The sequence below is a fragment of the Zea mays genome, chromosome 10 (genome assembly GCF_902167145.1).
Source record: "Zea mays cultivar B73 chromosome 10, Zm-B73-REFERENCE-NAM-5.0, whole genome shotgun sequence".
In the NCBI taxonomy this organism is placed as follows: domain Eukaryota; kingdom Viridiplantae; phylum Streptophyta; class Magnoliopsida; order Poales; family Poaceae; genus Zea; species Zea mays.
In genome coordinates this window covers 9,365,107-9,386,354 of record NC_050105.1, presented here as the reverse complement: position 1 = coordinate 9,386,354, position 21,248 = coordinate 9,365,107, and the positions used below count along the sequence as shown (strand labels likewise).

Sequence of the window (21,248 nt, the reverse complement as noted above, 5' to 3'; positions counted from 1 at the left end):
CGGATTGCCTCGCACTCGAGCCGGCTACGATTCCATTTGGGTAGTAGTGGACCGCCTGACCAAGTCAGCCCACTTCATACCTGTCAAGACCAACTACAGCAGTGCAGTATTGGCAGAGTTGTATATGTCTCGGATTGTTTGTCTTCATGGTGTGCCAAAGAAGATAGTGTCAGATAGAGGAACGCAGTTCACCTCTCATTTCTGGCAGCAGTTGCATGAAGCTTTGGGCACGCATCTGAATTTCAGTTCAGCTTATCACCTGCAGACAGATGGCCAGACCGAAAGGACCAACCAAATTCTTGAAGACATGTTGAGAGCCTGTGCGTTGCAAGATCAGTCCGGATGGGACAAGAGATTGCCTTATGCAGAGTTCTCCTATAACAACAGTTACCAGGCCAGTTTGAGGATGTCACCATTTCAGGCGCTCTATGGAAGGAGTTGCAGAACTCCGTTGCAATGGGATCAGCCTGGAGAAAAGCAAGTGTTTGGGCCAGACATTTTGCTTGAAGCCGAAGAGAACATCAAGATGGTCCGAGAGAATCTGAAGATAGCGCAATCGAGGCAGCGAAGCTATGCAGACACAAGAAGAAAAGAGCTGAGTTTCGAAGTCGGAGACTTTGTCTATCTGAAAGTGTCACCGATCAGAGGAGTCAGAAGGTTCGGAGTGAAAGGCAAGCTAGCACCCCGCTACATTGGTCCGTATCAGATTCTTGCAAGACGTGGAGAAGTGGCCTATTAGCTCAGTTTGCCCGAGAATTTGTCTGTTGTGCATGATGTCTTTCATGTGTCTCAGTTGAAGAAGTGCTTGCGTGTGCCAGAAGAGCAGTTGCCAGTGGAAGGTCTTGAAGTCCAAGAGGACTTGACCTACGTTGAGAAGCCAGTGCAAATCCTTGAAGTTGCAGACAGAGTCACCCGAAGGAAGACCATCAGAATGTGCAAAGTCAAATGGAATCACCACTCTGAGGAAGAAGCAACCTGGGAGCGTGAAGACGATCTGATGGCTAAATACCCTGAGCTCTTTGCTAGCCAACCCTGAATCTCGAGGGCGAGATTCTTTTAAGGGGGATAGGTTTGTAACGCCCTGAATTTGGGGGTAGAATTTTTTTCTTCTTTTCTTTCACCAAATTCGGGCGTTACTCTCTTTTCTCTTTCCCCGTTTGCTCTTTCTTCCCAATTTCAAACCAGTATAGCGGCAAGTGCCCGTGTCATGTATAAACCAAAACCTAAGTGTCATGGGTGTTGCATCATGCTGGAGCACATTTCTTTGTCTGATGTTGAGTGTTCGTCTCGTTCCGTTCCGGATTTCGGTTCGCGATTTAATTCCGTTTAGTGGACCGCGCTCGTCGTGGGTTTTCGATCCGCGGAGTGACCCGGCCCAGCCCAGCCTAGTCCAGCCTAGCCCAGCCGGCCCGGCCCACCTCGGCCTGCGCGCCCCTGGCGCCCAAACCCCCCATGCGCCCCCCATCCCCCCCTCTCTCTCTCATTTGGATCTCCCGCGCAACAACCTCTCCTCTCCCTCTTCCACCTCTCTCTCCCCGTGGTGCCCTAGGATTTGGAGACGGCGATCACCGGATTTTGGACCCCGAGGTGAGCTCCCCTCCCCTTCTCCTCTCTCTCTCCCTCTCCCTCCCCTTCTTCCCCCCCGCGCGCGCCCTCCCTCTCCCCTGCCCGCGCGCGACCCCGTCCCCGCCCTCCCCCGGCCCGCGCGGCGGCGCCCCCGCCCCTCCCCCGGCCGCGGCGGCGCTCCCCGCCCCTGTCCGGCCAGCACGGCGGCGCCCGCCCCTCCCCCGGCCCCGTGGCGCCCGCTCCCCGCCCCTGCTCGCCCGCGGCGGCGGCGCCCGCCCCTCCCCCGGCCTCGCGGCGGCGCTCCCCGCCCCCTGCCCGCCCGCGGCGGCGGCTCCCGCCCCCTGCCCGCCCGCGCGGCGCTCCCCGCCCCCTCCCCGGCGCGGCGGCGCCCACCCCCTGCCCCTCCCCGCGGCGGCGCTCGCCCGCCCTCCCCTGGCCCGCGGTGGCGATCCCGCCCGCCCCTGCTCGCCGGTGCGCGGCCCCCGGCGCGGCCTCCGGCCCCCGGCGCGGCCCCGGCCGACTCGGCCGCCCCTGGCCGGTTCAACCGCCCCGGCCCCGGCCCCGGCCCCGGCCCGGTCGCCCTGCCCCGTCCCGGCCTCGCCCGACCGTGTCCCCGCTCGCCCGCGCTCGCGGTGATTATTTGTTAATTAGCGTGTTGCGTCGCGCGCTTCGCCGCGCGATGGATTTGTCTAAATTCAGATTCTATCTTGTGTTGCGTCGTGCGCTTCGTCGCGCGACGATCCATCTTAATTTCAGGTTGTTTAAGGTGTAACGCCGCGTGTGTATTCACGCGACGTTCCACTTTGGACTAAGTTTAGTCGACGTATGCCGTTGTACGCTTCGTCGCGCGACGCTTAACGTCTCCTCGTAACTAAGGCAAAGTGTCTCGCTGCGTGCTCGGTCGCGCGACGAGTCGTTAACTTCTTAATTTGTTTTAGAGAGCTTTGTCGCGCGTCTCGCCGCGCGACCATCCTTTTATTTATCTCCACCTGCTTATAATAATTAGACATGAAACATGACTTTACTTTACGCTAAACATAGTGTCTACGTTAAATTTCCTTCCATTAAGCGAGTGGTTAATTTATAATCATGTAACGTGATCGTTTCTTGACTGTCTTTTCCTCTTTCTCTCTTAACCATACTCGCGAGCCCGCGTGGAACGTCTGTTTACTTATTGCATTCTATTGTATGGTGTACTGTTCTTTGGTATTAAATATGTGGATGTATGTATGTTTGCGCTCGCATAGAGAACGATCCGGTTGAAGAGCCCGAGGAACTCGCAGGAGAAGCCCCTGAGCAGTAGTCGGTTGGTGGAGGCAAGTGTCCCTTGACCTATCTCTGTCCTATTCATTATTTAATTCACCTCCCGCTTTACACATTTATGCCTAAGGATTGACTAGCTTTTGTTATCCATGTCCTTGTTTACCTATCTGGGTTGGATTATTACTGTTTAGCTTTATGCTATTGCTTAACTCTAATCAATGAACATGATGAGAATATCTATGATACGCTGTTTTCCCTTCTCTTATTATGATGTTGTACTTGTGGTCATCAAGGGGGCTCGAGCGGTTTCTCGAGTGCCTCTCCGTAAAAACCTGTTCTATGGATGACCGCCCGGGAAAACAGTGCAACCATGAGGGTGGAATGGGATGCCCTTAGCTGAATAATTAGAGGATCCGGGGTGTAGTTCACTTAGCCGTCGTGCCGTCAATGGGGCTCGGTGTATGCGGCTCGCTCTGCCAAGTTTGGGTTCGCCCCTTGGGGAGGAGTGCGGTGCATTTAGGAAACCTAACGGGTGGCTACAGCCCCGGGGAGTCTTTGTAAAGGCTACGTAGTGATGCCCTGCTGGGTCACCTTGGTAGTGATCAATGGAGAGTCATGATCTCCGGGCAGAATGGGAATCACGGCTTGTGGGTAAAGTGCGCAACCTCTGCAGAGTGTTTGAAAACTGATATATCAGCCGTGCTCACGGTTATGAGCGACCAAGGGAGCTCCAGTGATTAGTGGTACTTGATCAGAGATACTTTGGTACAGGTGGTTATGAGATTGATGGTTCTGGTTATGACTCTGGTGTTGGTAAGTGGTACTCTTTCCGTTTGGAAAGGAGTACGTTTGGGTTAATAACTTGGGTTAATGCTAAAACTTGGCTTTCTACTAGTAAGTAATAATCTGACCAACTAAAAGCAACTGCTTGACTTATCCCCACATAAAGCTAGTCCACTACAGCCAAATAGGATACTTGCTGAGTATGTTGATGTGTACTCACCCTTGCTCTACACACCAAACCCCCCCCATCCCCAGGTTGTCAGCATTGCAACCACTGCTCAGGCGAAGATGAAGCTGTGGAAGAAGACTTCCAGGAGTTCCAAGACTACGACGAGTTCTAGGTGTGGGTTAGCGGCAACCCCCAGTCGGCTGCCTGTGAAGGCCGCGGTTATCTACGTTTCTTTTCCGCACTTTGATTAATTGTAAGGACTATATGGACGTCTCAGACGTATGATGTAATCGACTATTTCCCTTATTAATACTATTTTGAGCACTGTGTGATGATGTCCATGTTATGTAACTGCTGTGTACGTGAATAACTGATCCTGGCACGTACATGGTTCGCATTCGGTTTGCCTTCTAAAACCGGGTGTGACAAGAGCACATCGGGGACTTGCCAGTTCTTGGGAAGATCCTTGGTGTCTTGGGCTTCAAAGAAGCAAAATTCGGTCGCTCTTTCCACCGCCGAAGCTGATTATATTGCCGCAGGCCATTGTTGCGCGCAATTGCTTTGGATGAGGCAAACCCTGCGGGACTACGGTTACAAATTAACCAAAGTCCCTTTGCTATGTGATAATGAGAGTGCAATCAAGATGGCGGATAATCCCGTCGAGCATAGCCGCACTAAACACATAGCCATTCGGTATCATTTTCTTAGGGATCACCAACAAAAGGGAGATATCGAGATTTCTTACATTAATACTAAAGATCAATTAGCCGATATCTTTACCAAGCCTCTTGATGAACAAACTTTTAATAAACTTAGGCATGAGCTAAACATTCTTGATTCTAGGAATTTCTTTTGTTGACTTGCACATATAGCTCAGTTATATACCTTTGATCATGTCTCTTTCATATGCTATGACTAATGTGTTTTCAAGTCTATTTCAAACCAAGTCATAGGTGTATTGAAAGAGAATTTGGAGTCTTCGGCGAAGACAAAGGCTTCCACTACGTAACTCATCCTTCGCCGTCACTCCAAGCAAAAGGACTCCATCTTTGGTATAATCTTAACTCATTTATTTATAACCAAAGGGGAAGAAAGCACTTCGAGGGCTCTAATGATTCCGTTTTTGGCGATTCATGCCAAAGGGGGAGAAAGTATGAGCCCAAAGCAAAAGGACCGCACCACTAGGACCGCACCACCACCAATTTCAAAACCTTCGTATTTCCAAGAATATTATCAATTGGTATCCTATTGTGTTCAAAAGGGGGAGAAAGTAGTATTTCAAAAATGATATATCAAAACCCTCTTGAACACTAAGAGGAGGATCTCATTTAGGGGGAGTTTTGTTTAGTCAAAGGAAAAGCATTTGAAACAGGGGGAGAAAATTTCAAATCTTGAAAATGCTTTGCAAAATCTTATTCAATTACCTTTGACTATTTGCAAAAGAACTTTGAAAAGGATTTACAAAATAGTTTGCAAAAACAAAACATGTGGTGTAAGCGAGGTCCAAAATGTTAACAAGAGAAGAAACAGCTCAATTCCAAGCAACCTTTGCACTTACATTATGCAAACTAGTTCAATTATGCACTTCTATATTTGCTTTGGTTTGTGTTGGCATCAATCACCAAAAAGGGGGAGATTGAAAGGGAATTAGGCTTACACATTGTCCCTAATTAATTTTGGTGGTTGAATCGCCCAACACAAACAATTGGACTAACTAGTTTGCTCTAGATTATATGTTCTACAGGTGCCAAAGGTTCATCTATAACTATACTAAATCGACTGTCCGGAATACCGTAGATTATTCCGGACAGGAGAAGCTTTTTGGAAAAACAGGCCAAGCGCGGACCGTCCGGTCCTCTACGGCGGACCGTCCGCGACACCAGGATACCCTTCGGACAGAACCAATGCAAAAATACAAGTGTCCACTACGGACCGTCCGGGGGAAAAGCAAGGACCGTCCGAGCCCTCGCGCGGACCGTCCAGCCTCTAGCGCGGACCGTTCGGTAGGCAAGAAACCGAAAAACCCGAAGGTGACGGGTTCAGAGAAATGAATTATAGCGGCCTCGCGGACCGTCCGGGCCAGGCGGGCGGACCGTCCGCGACTGGCTTTATCTGACATCTGACGTCGCATTAAATGCAATATAGTCGTTGATATAGCCGTTACTGCTGACCGTTGCGTTTTCAGCCATTGATCTATAGGGGCGGACCGTCCGGACCAGGCGGGCGGACCGTCCGCGCTCAGCAGAATGGAGCAACGGCTAGGAAGTGGTTGGTGGCTATAAATACAACCCCAACCACCTCCATTCACTTCATCCAAGCATTCCAACCTTCAACATTCAATACAAGAGCTAGCAATCCATTCCAAGACACATTCAAAGCCTCCATCTCTCCAAGTTTCACAATTGAGAAAAGAGATCATTAATGATTAGTGACTTGAGAGAGAAAGTGATCCGTGTGTCATTTGTCGCTCTTGTCGCTTGGCCTTTTCAATCGTGCTTTCTTGATTCTTTCATTGCGATCAAACTCACTTGTAATTGAGGCAAGAGACACCAATCTTGTGGTGATCCTTGTAGGAACTTTGTGTTCCAAGTGATTAAGAAGAGAAAGCTCACTCGGTCCGAGGGATCGTTTGAGAGAGGGAAGGGTTGAAAGAGACCGGCCTTTGTGGCCTCCTCAACGGGGAGTAGGTTTGCGAGAACCGAACCTCGGTGAAACAAATCCACGTGTCACACTCTTCGTTTGCTTGTGATTTTTTTTCACCCTCTCTCGCGGACTCGTTTATATTTCTAACGCTAACCCGGCTTGTAGTTGTGTTTATATTTGTAAATTTCAGTTTTGCCCTATTCACCCCCCCTCTAGGCGACTATGTCACACCCGGTTTTAAGGAACAAAGCCGGGTGCATCTTATACATGCGCCAAGAAGACAACATATACAATAACAGAGTGTATAGAGATAAATGTCATAAAACATCAGAGTATTTATTACATAGCGGAAGACTTATTACAAAATAAAATAATGAATATAAAACGAACTAAGGATCGTCGGCGCCAATGTCGACTGAGAAACGCCACCTAGATCAGATCATACTCCTCGCCTTGTGGCTCCTCCTGAACCACATGTTCTTCTCCTGTGGGGGGTGTGAGACAGCAAGAGTGAGCTCACATACGTTCATCGCTCAACAAGTTGTGGGGAATAATGTGACATAAACTCACCAAAGGTGGGAGTTCATGAAGTGTAAGGCTGACCAATGATATAAGGCTGAAGCTGAGCATTGCTTTTAAGTTGGTCAAAATTTTATTAGCAATTACTAAGTGTAAGTAAATACCAAACCATAATAATAATAAATAAAAGTAATAATAAAGTAATCCCAAATGCAATGATATGACAAATTAAGTTTAAGTTCCATAAATTAATCATGTGAGTGTCCGAGCCGCTCATGACCGTGAGCACGGCTAGTATACCAGTTTTACACTCTGCAGAGGTTGCGCATCTTTACCCACAAGTCGTGTTACCCATTTGCCACGGAGTTGATCAGACTCCATACACCTCTACCAAGGAAGCGAGGCAGGGTACCACTACGAGGCCTTTACAAAGTTCCACTAGCTTCAGACTACCCGCTACAGTTTATAGGAAGCTCCAGTGCAGGGTTCTTGCCTGACCGCCATCGCAGCAAAATCAACCCAAGGACCTCCCTACACTGACCACTCCCCTACTGCTCTTGCCCCTTTCGGGTAAGGCAGCCCTCCACTAGCTTTCCTAGTTAATCAGCCAAGGGCGTCCCATTATACCCTTGTGGTAGCACTGTTTTCCCGGGTGGTTCTCCATGTTCCCATTAACATAATGATCTTATCATGAACATAAAATAATGAACAGATAATAGAAAGTGTAATCACGAGTCATAAATATCTTTATACCCAAATCCACATAAAGCAATAGCATGTACTACCCAAAAATTTAGTAGTAAAACCAGTGGTGAAACAAGGTATAAAGATAGTCAAATCTAGGGTAACCTATTGGGTCCCAGCAAAATTAACCTATGCAGATCATTATGATTAATAAGAACATGAATGGGTAAAAGAAGTGATCAAGGGCACAACTTGCCTTCAATGAGCTCCTGCTCAGCTACTTCTACTTGTTGAACCTCAGATTCCACAGTGGCTTGCTCGTCTACTCGCATCAACACAATACATACATAGTATAGCAAAAATTAACATTACATCAAACATGTAAATAAAATATACAGTAAAAATCTAGACATTAAAATGAGATCATAGGAACTGGAATTATTAATTTTGGAGTTACAGATTTCAAGTTATGAATTTCTGTAGCTTTTATGTATTTAATACAAGATTAAGTATTAGATAAATTTAAATGAGCCTTACATGCCAAAACAGAGGCACTAATGGTTAGACAATAATGTTATGAAAATTTTGGAACTAGAATGGACCAATTTGGAGTTCATATGCATTTTCTATGAATTAAACAAGTTTCTGCAATTAAATTTGTACTAAAAATCTATTTTTAAATTAGTTTCCCTATTTTTATCTGATCTCGGGACTGGGCCTCAAATCCTAGAAAGCGCAGGGGCTCTGACGTAAATATTCCTAAGACTCAGAGAATCCCTGGTGTGGACGGCGGGTTGATGTATCAATACTGGAAGGGCTCTTTTGCAAAACGTGCAATCCGAAGGGGTATCGGCAGGCCAGAGCCGTCCGATTAAAATGGACGATCCAGATTAAATTGGCTGCGCGCTCAGACCGGTACGCCCACACAGCCGCAGGATCTCGCATCTACGACTCAGATTTTAAATAACTGATATTGAACCGTATCCGCTCGTTCGCAGATGGACGGCCAAGGTTCACTGGGACGAAGGGGTATGTTATCAACTAATCCTAGCCGCCCATCACAGGATCTAAGGCCATTGCTTTTCTTCCCTACTGAGCAGGAAGCAAGGCGGCGGATCAAGGTCCGCACGGTGGCACAACGGCGATGCGGCGGCCTGGTCAACCACGGTGGTGGTCATGTCGGCGCACGGCCAGCCGGAGCGCAAGTGTCCCAAATCTGAACACCAATACCAGAAATAGGGAGATGGGATTAAGGCGAATACGCAGAGGGATGGCTTACCGGCAGCGAGTACCACAATGAGGCTGGTCACGACGCAGGCATCCGCGACCGAATCACACCTCCGGTGAGAAATCACCGGCGCTCCAATCGATCTTGTGCTTGAAGCTTCCCCCGCACGACTTCCCCATGCACTCCGCTTCCTCTCTGACAGTCACCGGGGTCAGACCGGCAGCCCTGGCAGGAATCACCCGCGGTTGCATGCTTACACACATCACCTTCTCTGCGCTCTCTCGGGTCCCCGCACATGGCGATGCTTTGGGCAAGACGGATAAGGAACGATGGTCACGTAGTCTATATACTTGCAGCTCGGTCAAAAGGCGAAAGATTCGGTCCAGGTTGTTACGACGGGATCAAGGGGTTGTTGTAATCCTCCAACGAACTGAGCAAGAGGAAGAACCCGACCGTTGGGCCCCACGACTCAGCGGGGAGATGCGGTCAGCCATGCAAGAGCCAATAGCAAGGTGGGCCCACGGGTCGGCCACGAACTCAGGCAGTCCCGCGACCCAAGGCGTTAGGAGGCTGGCCACCTGGCCCCACTAGTCGGTGACGCGGTGCATGGGCCGCCCCAGATGAGACTTGGGCCAAGGAGTGGAGGATTCGGCCCAGGTGTGGCTTTCCCCCCCTGTTCTGTTTTTTTTTCTTTTCCATTTCTATTTCCTTTCTCCTTTTGGATTTCAAATTCAAATTTGAATCAAACTTTCAATGTGAACTCATATTCATTTTGAATGTACAAACTGAACCCAATAATATGGATGGTTTAACTATATTATATGTGTATTTTTATATGTTTATATATTTATCTTTTGTATAACCTTTTTCTTCCTCTATTCTAAACTCCAATTTGCAAATTAGGGTCAAATCCCAAATTTGGATTTTAACCTTTTTTTATTTTTACATTGTCACAAAAAAAATGCACACACAATGAAACCTCAGCATGATGCACAATTTGATTGTATAAGTTATTGGTTATTTATTCTTGAATGAAGTGTTCACATGAGATGATAAATATGGATCACAAAATATTGCTCATCTCTAATTTTCACTACTTATACTTTTGGGTATTACAGACTATCACTTGTGTTTGAATCATATCCTAGTAAAAAGCCTTCTACAGTCTTAGGAGCAAATTTAGATTTTCTACCTCTTTTAACAAGAATAAAACATTTGCTACCAAAGACTCTAAAATATGAAATATTGGGCTTTTTACCGGTTAGGAGTTCATAAGATGTCTTCTTGAGGATTCGGTGTAGATATAACCGATTGATGGCGTAGCAGGCGGTGTTGACCGCCTCGGCCCAAAACCGATCCGAAGTCTTGTACTCATCAAGCATGGTCCTTGCCATGTCCAATAGAGTTCGATTCTTCCTCTCCACTACACCATTTTGTTGTGGTGTGTAGGGAGAAGAGAACTCATGCTTGATGCCCTCCTCCTCAAGGAAGCCTTCGATTTGAGAGTTCTTGAACTCCGTCCCGTTGTCGCTTCTAATCTTCTTGATCCTTAAGCCGAACTCATTTTGAGCTCGTCTCAAGAATCCCTTTAAGGTCTCTTGGGTTTGAGATTTTTCCTGTAAAAAGAATACCCAAGTGAAGCGAAAATAATCATCCACTATTACAAGACAATACTTACTCCCGCCGATGCTTATGTAAGCAATCGGGCCGAATAGATCCATGTGGAGTAGCTCAAGCGGCCTGTCGGTCGTCATGATGTTCTTGTGGTGATGATGGGCACCAACTTGCTTTCCTGCTTGACATGCGCTACAAACCCTGTCTTTCTCAAAATGAACATTTGTTAGTCCTAAAATGTGTTCTCCCTTTAGAAGCTTGTGAAGATTCTTCATCCCAACATGTGCTAGTCGGCGATGCCAGAGCCAGCCCATGTTGGTCTTAGCAATTAAGCAAGTGTCGAGTTCAGCTCTATCAAAATCTACCAAGTATAGCTGACCCTCTAACACTCCCTTAAATGCTATTGAATCATCACTTCTTCTAAAGACAATGACACCTATATCAGTGAAAAGACAGTTGTAGCCCATTTTGCATAATTGAGATACAGAAAGCAAATTGTAATCTAATGAATCTACAAGAAAAACATTGGAAATAGAATGGTCAGGAGATATAGCTATTTTACCAAGACCTTTGACCAAACCTTGATTTCCATCCCCGAATGTGATAGCTCGTTGGGGATCTTGGTTTTTCTCGTAGGAGGAGAACATTTTCTTCTCCCCTATCATGTGGTTTGTGCACCCGCTGTCGATGATCCAACTTGAGCCCCCGGATGCATAAACCTACAAAACAAGTTTAGTTCTTGACTTTAGGTACCCAAATGGTTTTGGGTCCTTTGGCATTAGACACAAGAACTTTGGGTACCCAAACACAAGTCTTTGACCCCTTGTGCTTACCCCCAACATATTTGGCAACTACCTTGCCGGATTTGTTAGTCAAAACATATGATGCATCAAAGGTTTTAAATGAAAAGCTATGTTCATTTGATGCAATAGGAGTTTTCTTAGTCAACTTAGCACGGGTTGGTTGCCTAGAACTAGATGTCTCACCCTTATACATAAAAGCATGATTAGGGCGAGAGTGAGACTTCCTCGAGTGAATTCTCCTAATCTTGCTCTCGGGATAACCGGCAGGGTATAAAATGTAACCCTCGTTATCCTGAGGCATGGGAGCCTTGCCCTTTACAAAATTAGACAATCTTTTAGGAGGGGCATTAAGTTTGACATTGTCTCCTCTTTGGAAGCCAATGCCATCCTTGATGCCAGGGCGTCTCCCATTATAGAGCATACTTCTAGCAAATTTAAACTTTTCATTTTCTAAGTTATGCTCGGCAATTTTAGCATCTAATTTAGCTATATGATCATTTTGTTGTTTAATTAAAGCCATGTGATCATGTATAGCATCAATGTTAATATCTCTACATCTAGTACAAATCGAAGTGTGCTCAACGGTAGATGTAGAGGGTTTGCAAGACTTTAGTTCTACAACCTTAGCATGCAATATTTCATTTTTACTTCTAAGGTCGGAAATAGTAGCATTGCAAACATCAAAATCTTTAGCCTTAGCAAGCAATTTCCATTTTCATTTCTAAGGCTAGCAAGAGAAATGTTCAATTCTTCAATCCTAGCAAGCAAATCATCATTAACATCTCTAGGATTGGAAGTTGAAACATTACAAACATGAGAATCAACCTTAGCTAACAAATTAGCATTTTCATTTCTAAGGTTGTCTATTGTCTCATGGCAAGTGCTTAGCTCACTAGATAATTTTTCACATTTCTCAATTTCTAGAGCATAAGCATTTTTAACCTTAACATGCTTCTTATTTTCTTTAATAAGGAAGTCCTCTTGGGTGTCCAAGAGATCATCCTTTTCATGAATGGCACTAATCAATTCATTAAGTTTCTCTTTTTGTTGCATGTTGAGGTTGGCAAAAAGAGATCGCAAGTTATCTTCCTCATCACTAACATTTTCATCACTAGAGTATTCATATCTAGTGGAGGATTTAGATTTAACCTTCTTCTTTTTGCCGTCCTTTGCCATGAGACACTTGTGGCCGACGTTGGGGAAGAGAAGTCCTTTGGTGACGACGATGTTGGCGGCGTCCTCGTCGTCGGAGGAGTCGCTAGAGCTTTCGTCGGAGTCCCACTCCCGACAAACATGGGCATCGCCGCCCTTCTTCTTGTAGTACCTCTTCTTCTCCTTTCTTCTCCCCTTCTTGTCGTCGCCCCTGTCACTATCACTTGATAATGGACATTTGGCTATAAAGTGACCGGGCTTACCACACTTGTAGCAAACCTTCTTGGAGCGGGACTTGTAGTCTTTCCCCCTCCTTTGTTTGAGGATTTGGCGGAAGCTCTTGATGACGAGCGCCATTTCCTCATTGTCGAGCTTGGAGGCGTCGATTGGTTGTCTACTTGGTGTAGACTCCTCCTTCTTTTCCTCTGCCGCCTTGAATGCGACGGGTTGAGCTTCGGATGTGGAGGGATCATCAAGCTCGTTGATCTTCCTCGAGCCTTCGATCATGCACTCAAAACTTACAAAATTCCCGATTACTTCCTCGGGGGTCATTAGTGTATATCTTGGGTTGCCACGGATTAATTGAACTTGAGTAGGGTTAAGGAAAATAAGAGATCTTAGAATAACCTTAACCACCTCGTGGTCATCCCACTTTTTGCTCCCGAGGTTGCGCACTTGATTCACCAAGGTCTTGAGCCGGTTGTACATGTTTTGTGGCTCCTCCCCTTTGCGAAGCTGGAACCGACCAAGCTCCCCCTCGATCGTCTCCCGCTTGGTGATCTTTGTGAGCTCATCTCCTTCGTGTGCGGTTTTGAGCACATCCCAAACCTCCTTGGCGCTCTTCAACCCTTGCACTTTGTTATACTCCTCTCTACTTAGAGAGGCGAGGAGTATTGTTGTTGCTTGAGAGTTGAAGTGCTCGATTTGGGCCACCTCATCCTCATCATAGTCTTCATCCCCTACGGAAGGTACCTGTGCACCAAACTCAACAACATCCCATATACTTTTGTGGAGTGAGGTTAGATGAAATCGCATTAAATCACTCCACCTAGCATAATCTTCACCATCAAAAGTTGGTGGTTTGCCTAATGGGACGGAAAGTAAAGGTGTATGTTTAGAAATGCGAGGGTAGCGTAGGGGAATCTTACTATACTTCTTACGCTCTTGGCGTTTAGAAGTGACGGATGCCGCGTCGGAGCCGGAGGTGGATGGCGATGAAGAATCGGTCTCGTAGTAGACCACTTTCCTCATCCTCTTTTTCTTATCCCCACTCCGACGCGTCTTGTGAGAAGAGGATTTCTCCTTCTTCTCCTTTTGGTGTGAAGAAGACTTCTTCTCCTTCCCTTTGGAGGAGTTCTTCTTCTCCTTTCTCTTGGTGCGGGACTCTTCCGATGAAGTGCTCCCATGGCTTGTAGTGGGCTTTTCGCCGGTCTCCATCTCCTTCTTGGCGTGATCTCCCGACATCACTTCGAGCGGTTAGGCTCTAATGAAGCACCGGACTCTGATACCAATTGATAGTCGCCTAGAGGGGGGGGGGGTGAATAGGGCGAAACTGAAATTTACAAATATAAACACAACTACAAGCCAGGTTAGCGTTAGAAATAGAAACGAGTCCGTGAGAGAGGGTGCAAAACAAATCGCAAGCAAATGAAGAGTGTGACACACGGATTTGTTTTACCGAGGTTCGGTTCTTGCAAACCTACTCCCCGTTGAGGAGGCCACAAAGGCCGGGTCTTTTTCAACCCTTTCCCTCTCTCAAACGGTCCCTCGGACCGAGTGAGCTTCTCTTCTCAAATCACTTGGGAATCAAACTTCCCGCAAGGACCACCACACAATTGGTGTCTCTTGCCTCAATTACAAGTGAGTGTTTGATCACAAGAAAGAATGCGAAAGAAAAGAAGCGATCCAAGCGCAAGAGCTCAAATGAACACAACAAATCACTCTCTCTCTAGTCACTAAGGCTTTGTGTGGAGTTGGGAGAGGATTTGATCTCTTTTGGTGTGCTTTGCAATGAATGCTAGCTCTTGTATAGTAGTTGGAAGCTGGAAAACTTGGATGCCTTGAATGTGGGGGTGGTTGGGGTATTTATAGCCCCAACCACCAAACTTGACCGTTGGTGGAGGCTGTCTGTCGTATGGTGCACCGGACAGTCCGGTGCACACCGGACATGTCCGGTGCACCAGCCACGTCACCAACGCCGTTGGAATTTGACCGTTGGAGTTCTGACTTCTGGGCCCGCCTGGATGTCCGGTGCACACCGGACATGTACTGTTCAATGTCCGGTGCGCCAGTATGGGCGTGCCTGACTTCTGCGCGCTTCTGGCGCGCATTGAATGCGCTTGCAGGTGACCGTTGGCGCGAAGTAGCCGTTGCTCCGGAGTTGCACCGGACATGTCCGGTGAATTATAGCGGAGCAGCCGTTGCGTTTTCCCGAGGCCGCTCTTCTTTGGAGCACCGGACAGTCCGGTGAATTATAGCGGAGTGCCTCTGGAAATTCCCGAAGGTGGCAAGTTTGAGTTGGAGTCCTCTGGTGCACCGGACACTGTCCGGTGTACACCGGACAGTCCGGTGCCCCAGACCAGATGTGCCTTCGGTTGTCCCTTTGCTCCTTTGTTGAATCCAATATTTTATCTTTTTATTGGCTAAGTGTGAACCTTTTACACCTGTATAACTTATACACTAGAGCAAACTAGTTAGTCCAATTATTTGTGTTGGGCAATTCAACCACCAAAATTATTTAGGAACTAGGTGTAAGCCTAATTCCCTTTCACTAGCGCGTGCCGCCACCGGCCATGCTCTGCCATAGATTCAGTTTCCAATGCAGCCCAGTCGTGTCCCTGTTTTTTGGTTCTGGGAAATGGAACGGCTAGAAGCTCGAAGCAACCGTATATGTTCTCGTTTCTAGCCCTAGGAATGGCTATATACAAACTTTTCAGATTTTATTTGTTATATGATATTTGGGTGTAAATGGAAGATCAATATGACTCTCAAATAAGGTATATTTCCACGTTTACCGTCTATTTTGTATCTATGAATTGCTTTAGATTGTATCGTGAATTTTCTGTCATGTTTGTGTTGGCACTTGGCAACACCTTAATCTTCGGTCGTCCTTCGCCACTGCATATAGAGGACGTAGTTTAGAGAAAGTTGTTGAAGACGAAAGAGATATATATATATATATATATATATATATATATATATATATATATAATGATTTTTTTTAGAGAAAACTGTAAAAGATATAGAGATAGATATAAAGTACGTTGTTTGCTGACAGTCTAAAAATTGCAAATATTCTGCACTCCTCCGGTCCTGCCTGGCTGCCTCTTCCCGGGCATCCCGGCCGCAGGGTAAAACCGTCCTTGTCTCACCAACGTCGCAGCGCCGTGGCCCTCTGAGCCCTCTCTCGTCTTCTTCCCCACCCCACCAGTGACCCACGCGTTCCTCAGATCAGATCGGCAAGGCCAATCCGAAATCTCGAGCTTTCGCGCCGGCGACCACAGCAAAGAGGAGGCCACAGCACGACAGCGCCCCAGGGTTCCTACTCTCGTCGCAGCGGCAGCAGTGAGGGGAAGATGTCGTCGGTGTTCAGCGGCGATGAGACCGCCCCCTTCTTCGGCTTCCTTGGCGCCGCCGCCGCTCTCGTTTTCTCATGTACGTGCCCCGCCTCCTCGTCCCCTGCTATACTTTGCGTCCCCCGCCCCCCCCCCCCCCCCCCCCCCCCCCCCCCCCCCCCCCCCCCGAATTTGACTGGGGAAAAGGTTCGAGCTGATCCGTTCCTCTGCTCCGATCTGCCGCGATTCAGAGGTTGGCGGTACGATGCTTCACGCGCGCCATACATTTGTGCTATTTGATATGTTTTGAGAAATAACTGGAAGATCAACTGTTGCATGATGGATCCATGTTGCTGGGACGTGTGAGGGCGAAATATCTGGTGGTGAATGACATATTGACATGATCTCTGTCTCTCTCTGCGTGTGTGTGGGTTGCAGGCATGGGGGCGGCGTACGGGACGGCCAAGAGTGGCGTCGGCGTGGCGTCCATGGGTGTCATGCGCCCAGAGCTCGTCATGAAGTCCATCGTGCCCGTGGTCATGGCTGGTGTGCTCGGTATCTACGGCCTCATCATCGCCGTCATCATCAGCACTGGGATCAACCCCAAGGCCAAGCCATACTACCTCTTTGACGGCTATGCCCACCTGTCGTCCGGCCTTGCCTGTGGTCTTGCTGGGCTTGCTGCAGGCATGGCCATTGGCATCGTTGGTGATGCTGGTGTCAGGTAAAGACGCTTCCTCTTATCATATTCTGCTATATGCTTTGGTTTGGCTGATAATATGCTGGTCAATGCAGCAGCAGTAATGGCAGGCACTTCTAAAACTCCATCTTGTCAATACCTGTTTGTAGACTAGTTTTTATACTATTGAAATACTTAACTTAAAGCTAAAGTGAATACTACAGTTATATCTGATATGTTGTCTGGACTAAATAGGAATCTTTTAATATGCCTCAGATCTCAATTGACCTTTGCATTGCATATTTGTACCTTATGACTTTCTAGTTAATAATTTTGATAATATTAAAATTGCACTTTTCTCTTTTTAAGGCAAACAGCCAAACACCATATTTCAAGTAGTAAATGACTGTCACACCATTGACATAAACCAAGCTTATTTGAGGTGTTACTAGCTAGTTCATTGATAAGCTGAAGTTGAACCTTTGTCAGCTTGTCTCTGCTATTCATAATGGTTCTTGGTTCACTACTATTGTCGTGACTATTATAGCTCCCGAATCAGGAAGCTATCCAGTTCTTCTTGATAATCATTATTTTCTCTTACAAATGCAGTTTATAGTCAAGCATGATTATATATGGCTTTATGTTGATATCTTGTTTAACTTATAAAACTTGTCTTAATGGAAAAATATAAAGGGATGCATTTGTTGATGTATGCTGTGCTTTCAACTTTGTTTGTCTTGTACCTCATGTTCCATATTTGGTAGTATTTCCTATCAGCACATTCATTCAGATCTGTGAGACCAGACCACTTGTGTTACCTCTATGCTATTTTCCTGTATAGCATGTTTGCCCCCAAGAGAAGACTGGTACTTTGTACCTTGTTGCTTTAAATGCTTATAGTTGATGACATAACTAACTTAATTGATGTAGTGGTGTCTGAAAGGAGTTTGGAACTAAGTTTAGACCTGCATGCAGTAGATTGTTCCCAAGGATTGTATTGGAATAGGCTGTTTGTGTGATCGAATGCTGGTAATGTTACTAAAGGTCAGAATATATATCGAGCACGTCAACAGAGTACTGTTTTTTTTTCTTTTGTGGCTACAAATGTCGAAGTTGTTTCAGTGTTGCACATATGCCACTTAAACACTTGTCCTACTTGGGAAAATCGGATTGTCAACCGGGCTGGCTGCCTAGACGGCGACATCTCCTCATCCTGACACTTGTTCTTTTGCGCAGGGCGAACGCTCAGCAGCCAAAGCTGTTTGTGGGCATGATCCTCATCCTCATCTTCGCTGAAGCGCTCGCCCTATACGGTCTCATCGTCGGCATCATCCTCTCATCCCGCGCCGGCCAGTCTCGTGCGGACTAGGCACGTTCCACATGTCTCCGCCACCTGGTCGTAACCGGGTCGTGTTTTGTATCGGTGATGAGCCGACAAGCTGGAGCACTTAATTTTTTTTATGCTGTCTAGTTTTTTGAACTTGCGTTGAGTCGAGAAAACAAAATAGAACTTGGGTAGCCGAGGGGGTGACCTTTTTTCCCTTGTGCCATTCTTTTCCCTGTCGTGGTGGGTGGTGGGCTGTGGCTGATGCTTCTTTCTGCACACTTTTTTTTGCTTGGGCTCGGGGCGTTGGTGTAATTTGGTGAATAAGCGAGTGCGTCCAGTGCAATGGGAGCTCAGGACTCTTCTGTTCAAAATCCGCCTTGTTTCGTCGTTGTCTTGTTCTGTGTTCTATATGAATATTGTCGTGTGGGAAATACATGCGTGGCTCATGAACTAGTGCTTGTTTCTTCTAGCAGCTAGTACGTGTTTTTGTAGTGGTCGTAGCGTTGGTGACGTAAGTTTCGTGGTTTAAACTTCAGAGCTGAATGGCAACTCCACTGTTGTCTGGTGAAGCATGTCCGGAATGCTGTGAAGACATGTATGATGTAACCTGTGAAGTCTATTTTAGGTAGTATTTCTGGAGTTGGTTTGGCGATCTCTACTCCGAACCCCCGAAGGCTAGAAAAATGTCAGATAACAGGCTGAGCACCATACGGTTTAGATAACACACTATTCCTTAACCAAATTCTGAATCAAAGGGATCATATTACCTAAGCATGCTGCGACAAGATAATCCGTGACAGCATCCACAACATGGGTAACAGGCAGTTCACATACACTGTGCAACTAGCCTCAGCCCATTAACAGCCTGTGTGGCCTCAACTTCTTGGCATACACAATGGCAGCCCAAAAGCAGGAGCTGTTTCCGGAGTCACTCATGTTCGTTGAGTTTTCAGCTCCGTCTCTCTCAGGCCTTGTTCGTTTGGGTCGAATTGCACCCGGAATCGTTCCAGGTAATCAAAGTTTATATAAATTAGAGAAGCAATCTGGCTAGTAATCGTTCCGACCCATCAATCTGGCACAAACGAACAAGGCCTCAATGAGATCGCGACTCTCTGCCTCACCGACCTCCGTACGGTGTGGTTTTGGTCCCGTAGGTGTATGCTAGAATATACGTTTGGTTCAATGATTTTTTTAATTATTTCAAATAAATCACAAAGGCTTAGTCATGTGTGCATATACCATGGTGGGAAAACCTCTAGCCACCTATTTTTTTATTGAAGTGGAGGCTGTCATATGTCATATTTAAATATTGAAGTGCTCTTCACTTCTCCAAGTATAGTTCACACACCACTTTTAATATTACTTTTTAGACTACCCCTAGCAAGGGACAGTAAATCGTTTGGTACCTTTGGGTTAGTGGATCACGGTTTACTTTTTCTCCCTAGCAGCGTCCGCTACAACCTCATGTAAAATATAGAGTAAAATATAGAGTCCATCGGTCATTCGCTAAATGTGGCGCTTTCTCTATCTTCTACCGCACCCACGCACGATCGTTGATTGGCTGCCTCCTGCCATGCTACAGGATAAAGCTTTCGCCACCACGTTACGTCCCGTCAATGTACAATATATATGATGCCTAATTTTTACTATATTTTATTGCTTGCTGGCTTGCTGCATGTGTATAGGTTCATTAGTGCACTAATGGAGGAGCCGGGGGGCCTTGCCCATGCTTGCCCCCACATGGGTCCGTCACTGCCACAATGTGACAAGTTAGTAGTATGACTACGTTAACTTTTGACGGCTCTATCACACCCTTGTAACTCGTAAGTTAGTTAACTTCCGTCTCATTTTTTCCGACATGTGCATGTTATCGAAAGTTGGAGTAGTATATCGTCGGAAGTTAGGTTGTTTCTTATTGTGTTTCAATGTTTTTTTTGTCGTGGTTGGTATTAGCTAGACTCTCTTTAAGTTTATTTGCTTTAACCCGTATCTAAGGTTAAGACCTTTATGTTATTTCTTTTAACTTGTATCCAAGGTTACGACCTTTATGTTATTTCTTTTAACCTGTATCTAAGGCTATGACCTTAATGGTACGTGATAGGCCTAAAATAAGATTTGTATGGAGTGTTGTGAGCAAATTTAAAGCCACGCAAAAAAGGAAGGCACGAGGACAGTAGGAGTCCGGACAAGACCTGAATGTTTGGGCCGGGCTGTTCTGGCCTGTTTGGACACGACCAAGAAAACAGGCTCAAAGTATGGCCCAACACGAAATATATTGGGCCGTGCCAGCATGACACAAGTACAGGGCTGGACTTTGATTTTCAGCCCATCGTGCCGCTTGGCCCATCACGAGTGACTGGGTCATGCTTGGGCCAGCCCGACAGCGAAAACGCCTGTAAAAGCACGACAACGAAAATATATTAGGCTTCGTCGTATATATATATGTTGTTCTACTCAAAATAACTTGCTTGGTTGTGGGCCATGCCTCGACCGGACCGACCCAAGATAAGCACGACATGCTTTAGTACCGTGATAGGCTTAGATTTTAAGTATTTAGCTCAGTATGATCCAATCCGAAAATATTAAGGACCATGTCGGCCTTAAGACTTAAGGCCCAAGACACGATGGGCTCGTGCTGTGTCGGCCGGGCCGGGCCGGGCCTGGCCCAAGTTTCAGATCTAGTCAGAGTCAGGACACCGGCCCAAGTTTCAGATCTAGTCAGAGTCAGGACACCGGCCATTGGATGTTGTAGGCGAGTTCGGCATGCAGGCCTTGCGTGGCTTCTTGACGCGAGCGCGTGACCCGGCAGTTGAAACGGAAGCCTTTCTGCCCACAAAACCCGGTGGAGTGGAACCCAGGGCCGGAGAGAGAGAGAGATGCCCTGGTCAGTCACTGCTTTCGTGTAGTCTTCCTACTTCAGTTGCAAAAATACAAACACCTTTATATCATATTTTTTATGCTTGTTACTAAAAAACAAATTAAAGACGGTTCTAAAGATGTACTACATAGCTGTATATATGCTATAGAGGACAAGCAATTAATAAGTGCACGCCAACTGGTCCAAAAAGTCTCGTTGAAAAATAATCAGAGGAGGCTTCTGTAGGAAGTTTATATATTAGAGCGAGATTTGGGCTTTTCCATATTAGTAGAGCTTCTGAAATTTAATATCTCTCTATACTTAAACATGCTATGTATAGCTCCAATCCTTGCATAATGAACGTGTAGATTGTCGGTTTCGCGCGCCATTCCTAATAACATGATTAT

At 46.5% G+C, this 21,248-nt stretch overlaps 1 protein-coding gene across 1 annotated transcript; it reads left to right on the top strand.

Annotated features, from left to right (window-relative positions):
- The first annotated feature begins 15,724 nt into the window (after nt 1–15,724).
- Nucleotides 15,725–18,460, top strand: LOC100280656 (vacuolar ATP synthase 16 kDa proteolipid subunit). Its single transcript, NM_001153574.2, has 3 exons — nt 15,725–16,078; nt 16,417–16,702; nt 17,894–18,460. Exons 1-3 carry the CDS (start codon nt 16,000–16,002, stop codon nt 18,024–18,026), a joined length of 498 nt encoding a protein of 165 aa, NP_001147046.1. The 5' UTR covers nt 15,725–15,999; the 3' UTR covers nt 18,027–18,460.
- The last annotated feature ends 2,788 nt before the right edge of the window (nt 18,461–21,248 follow it).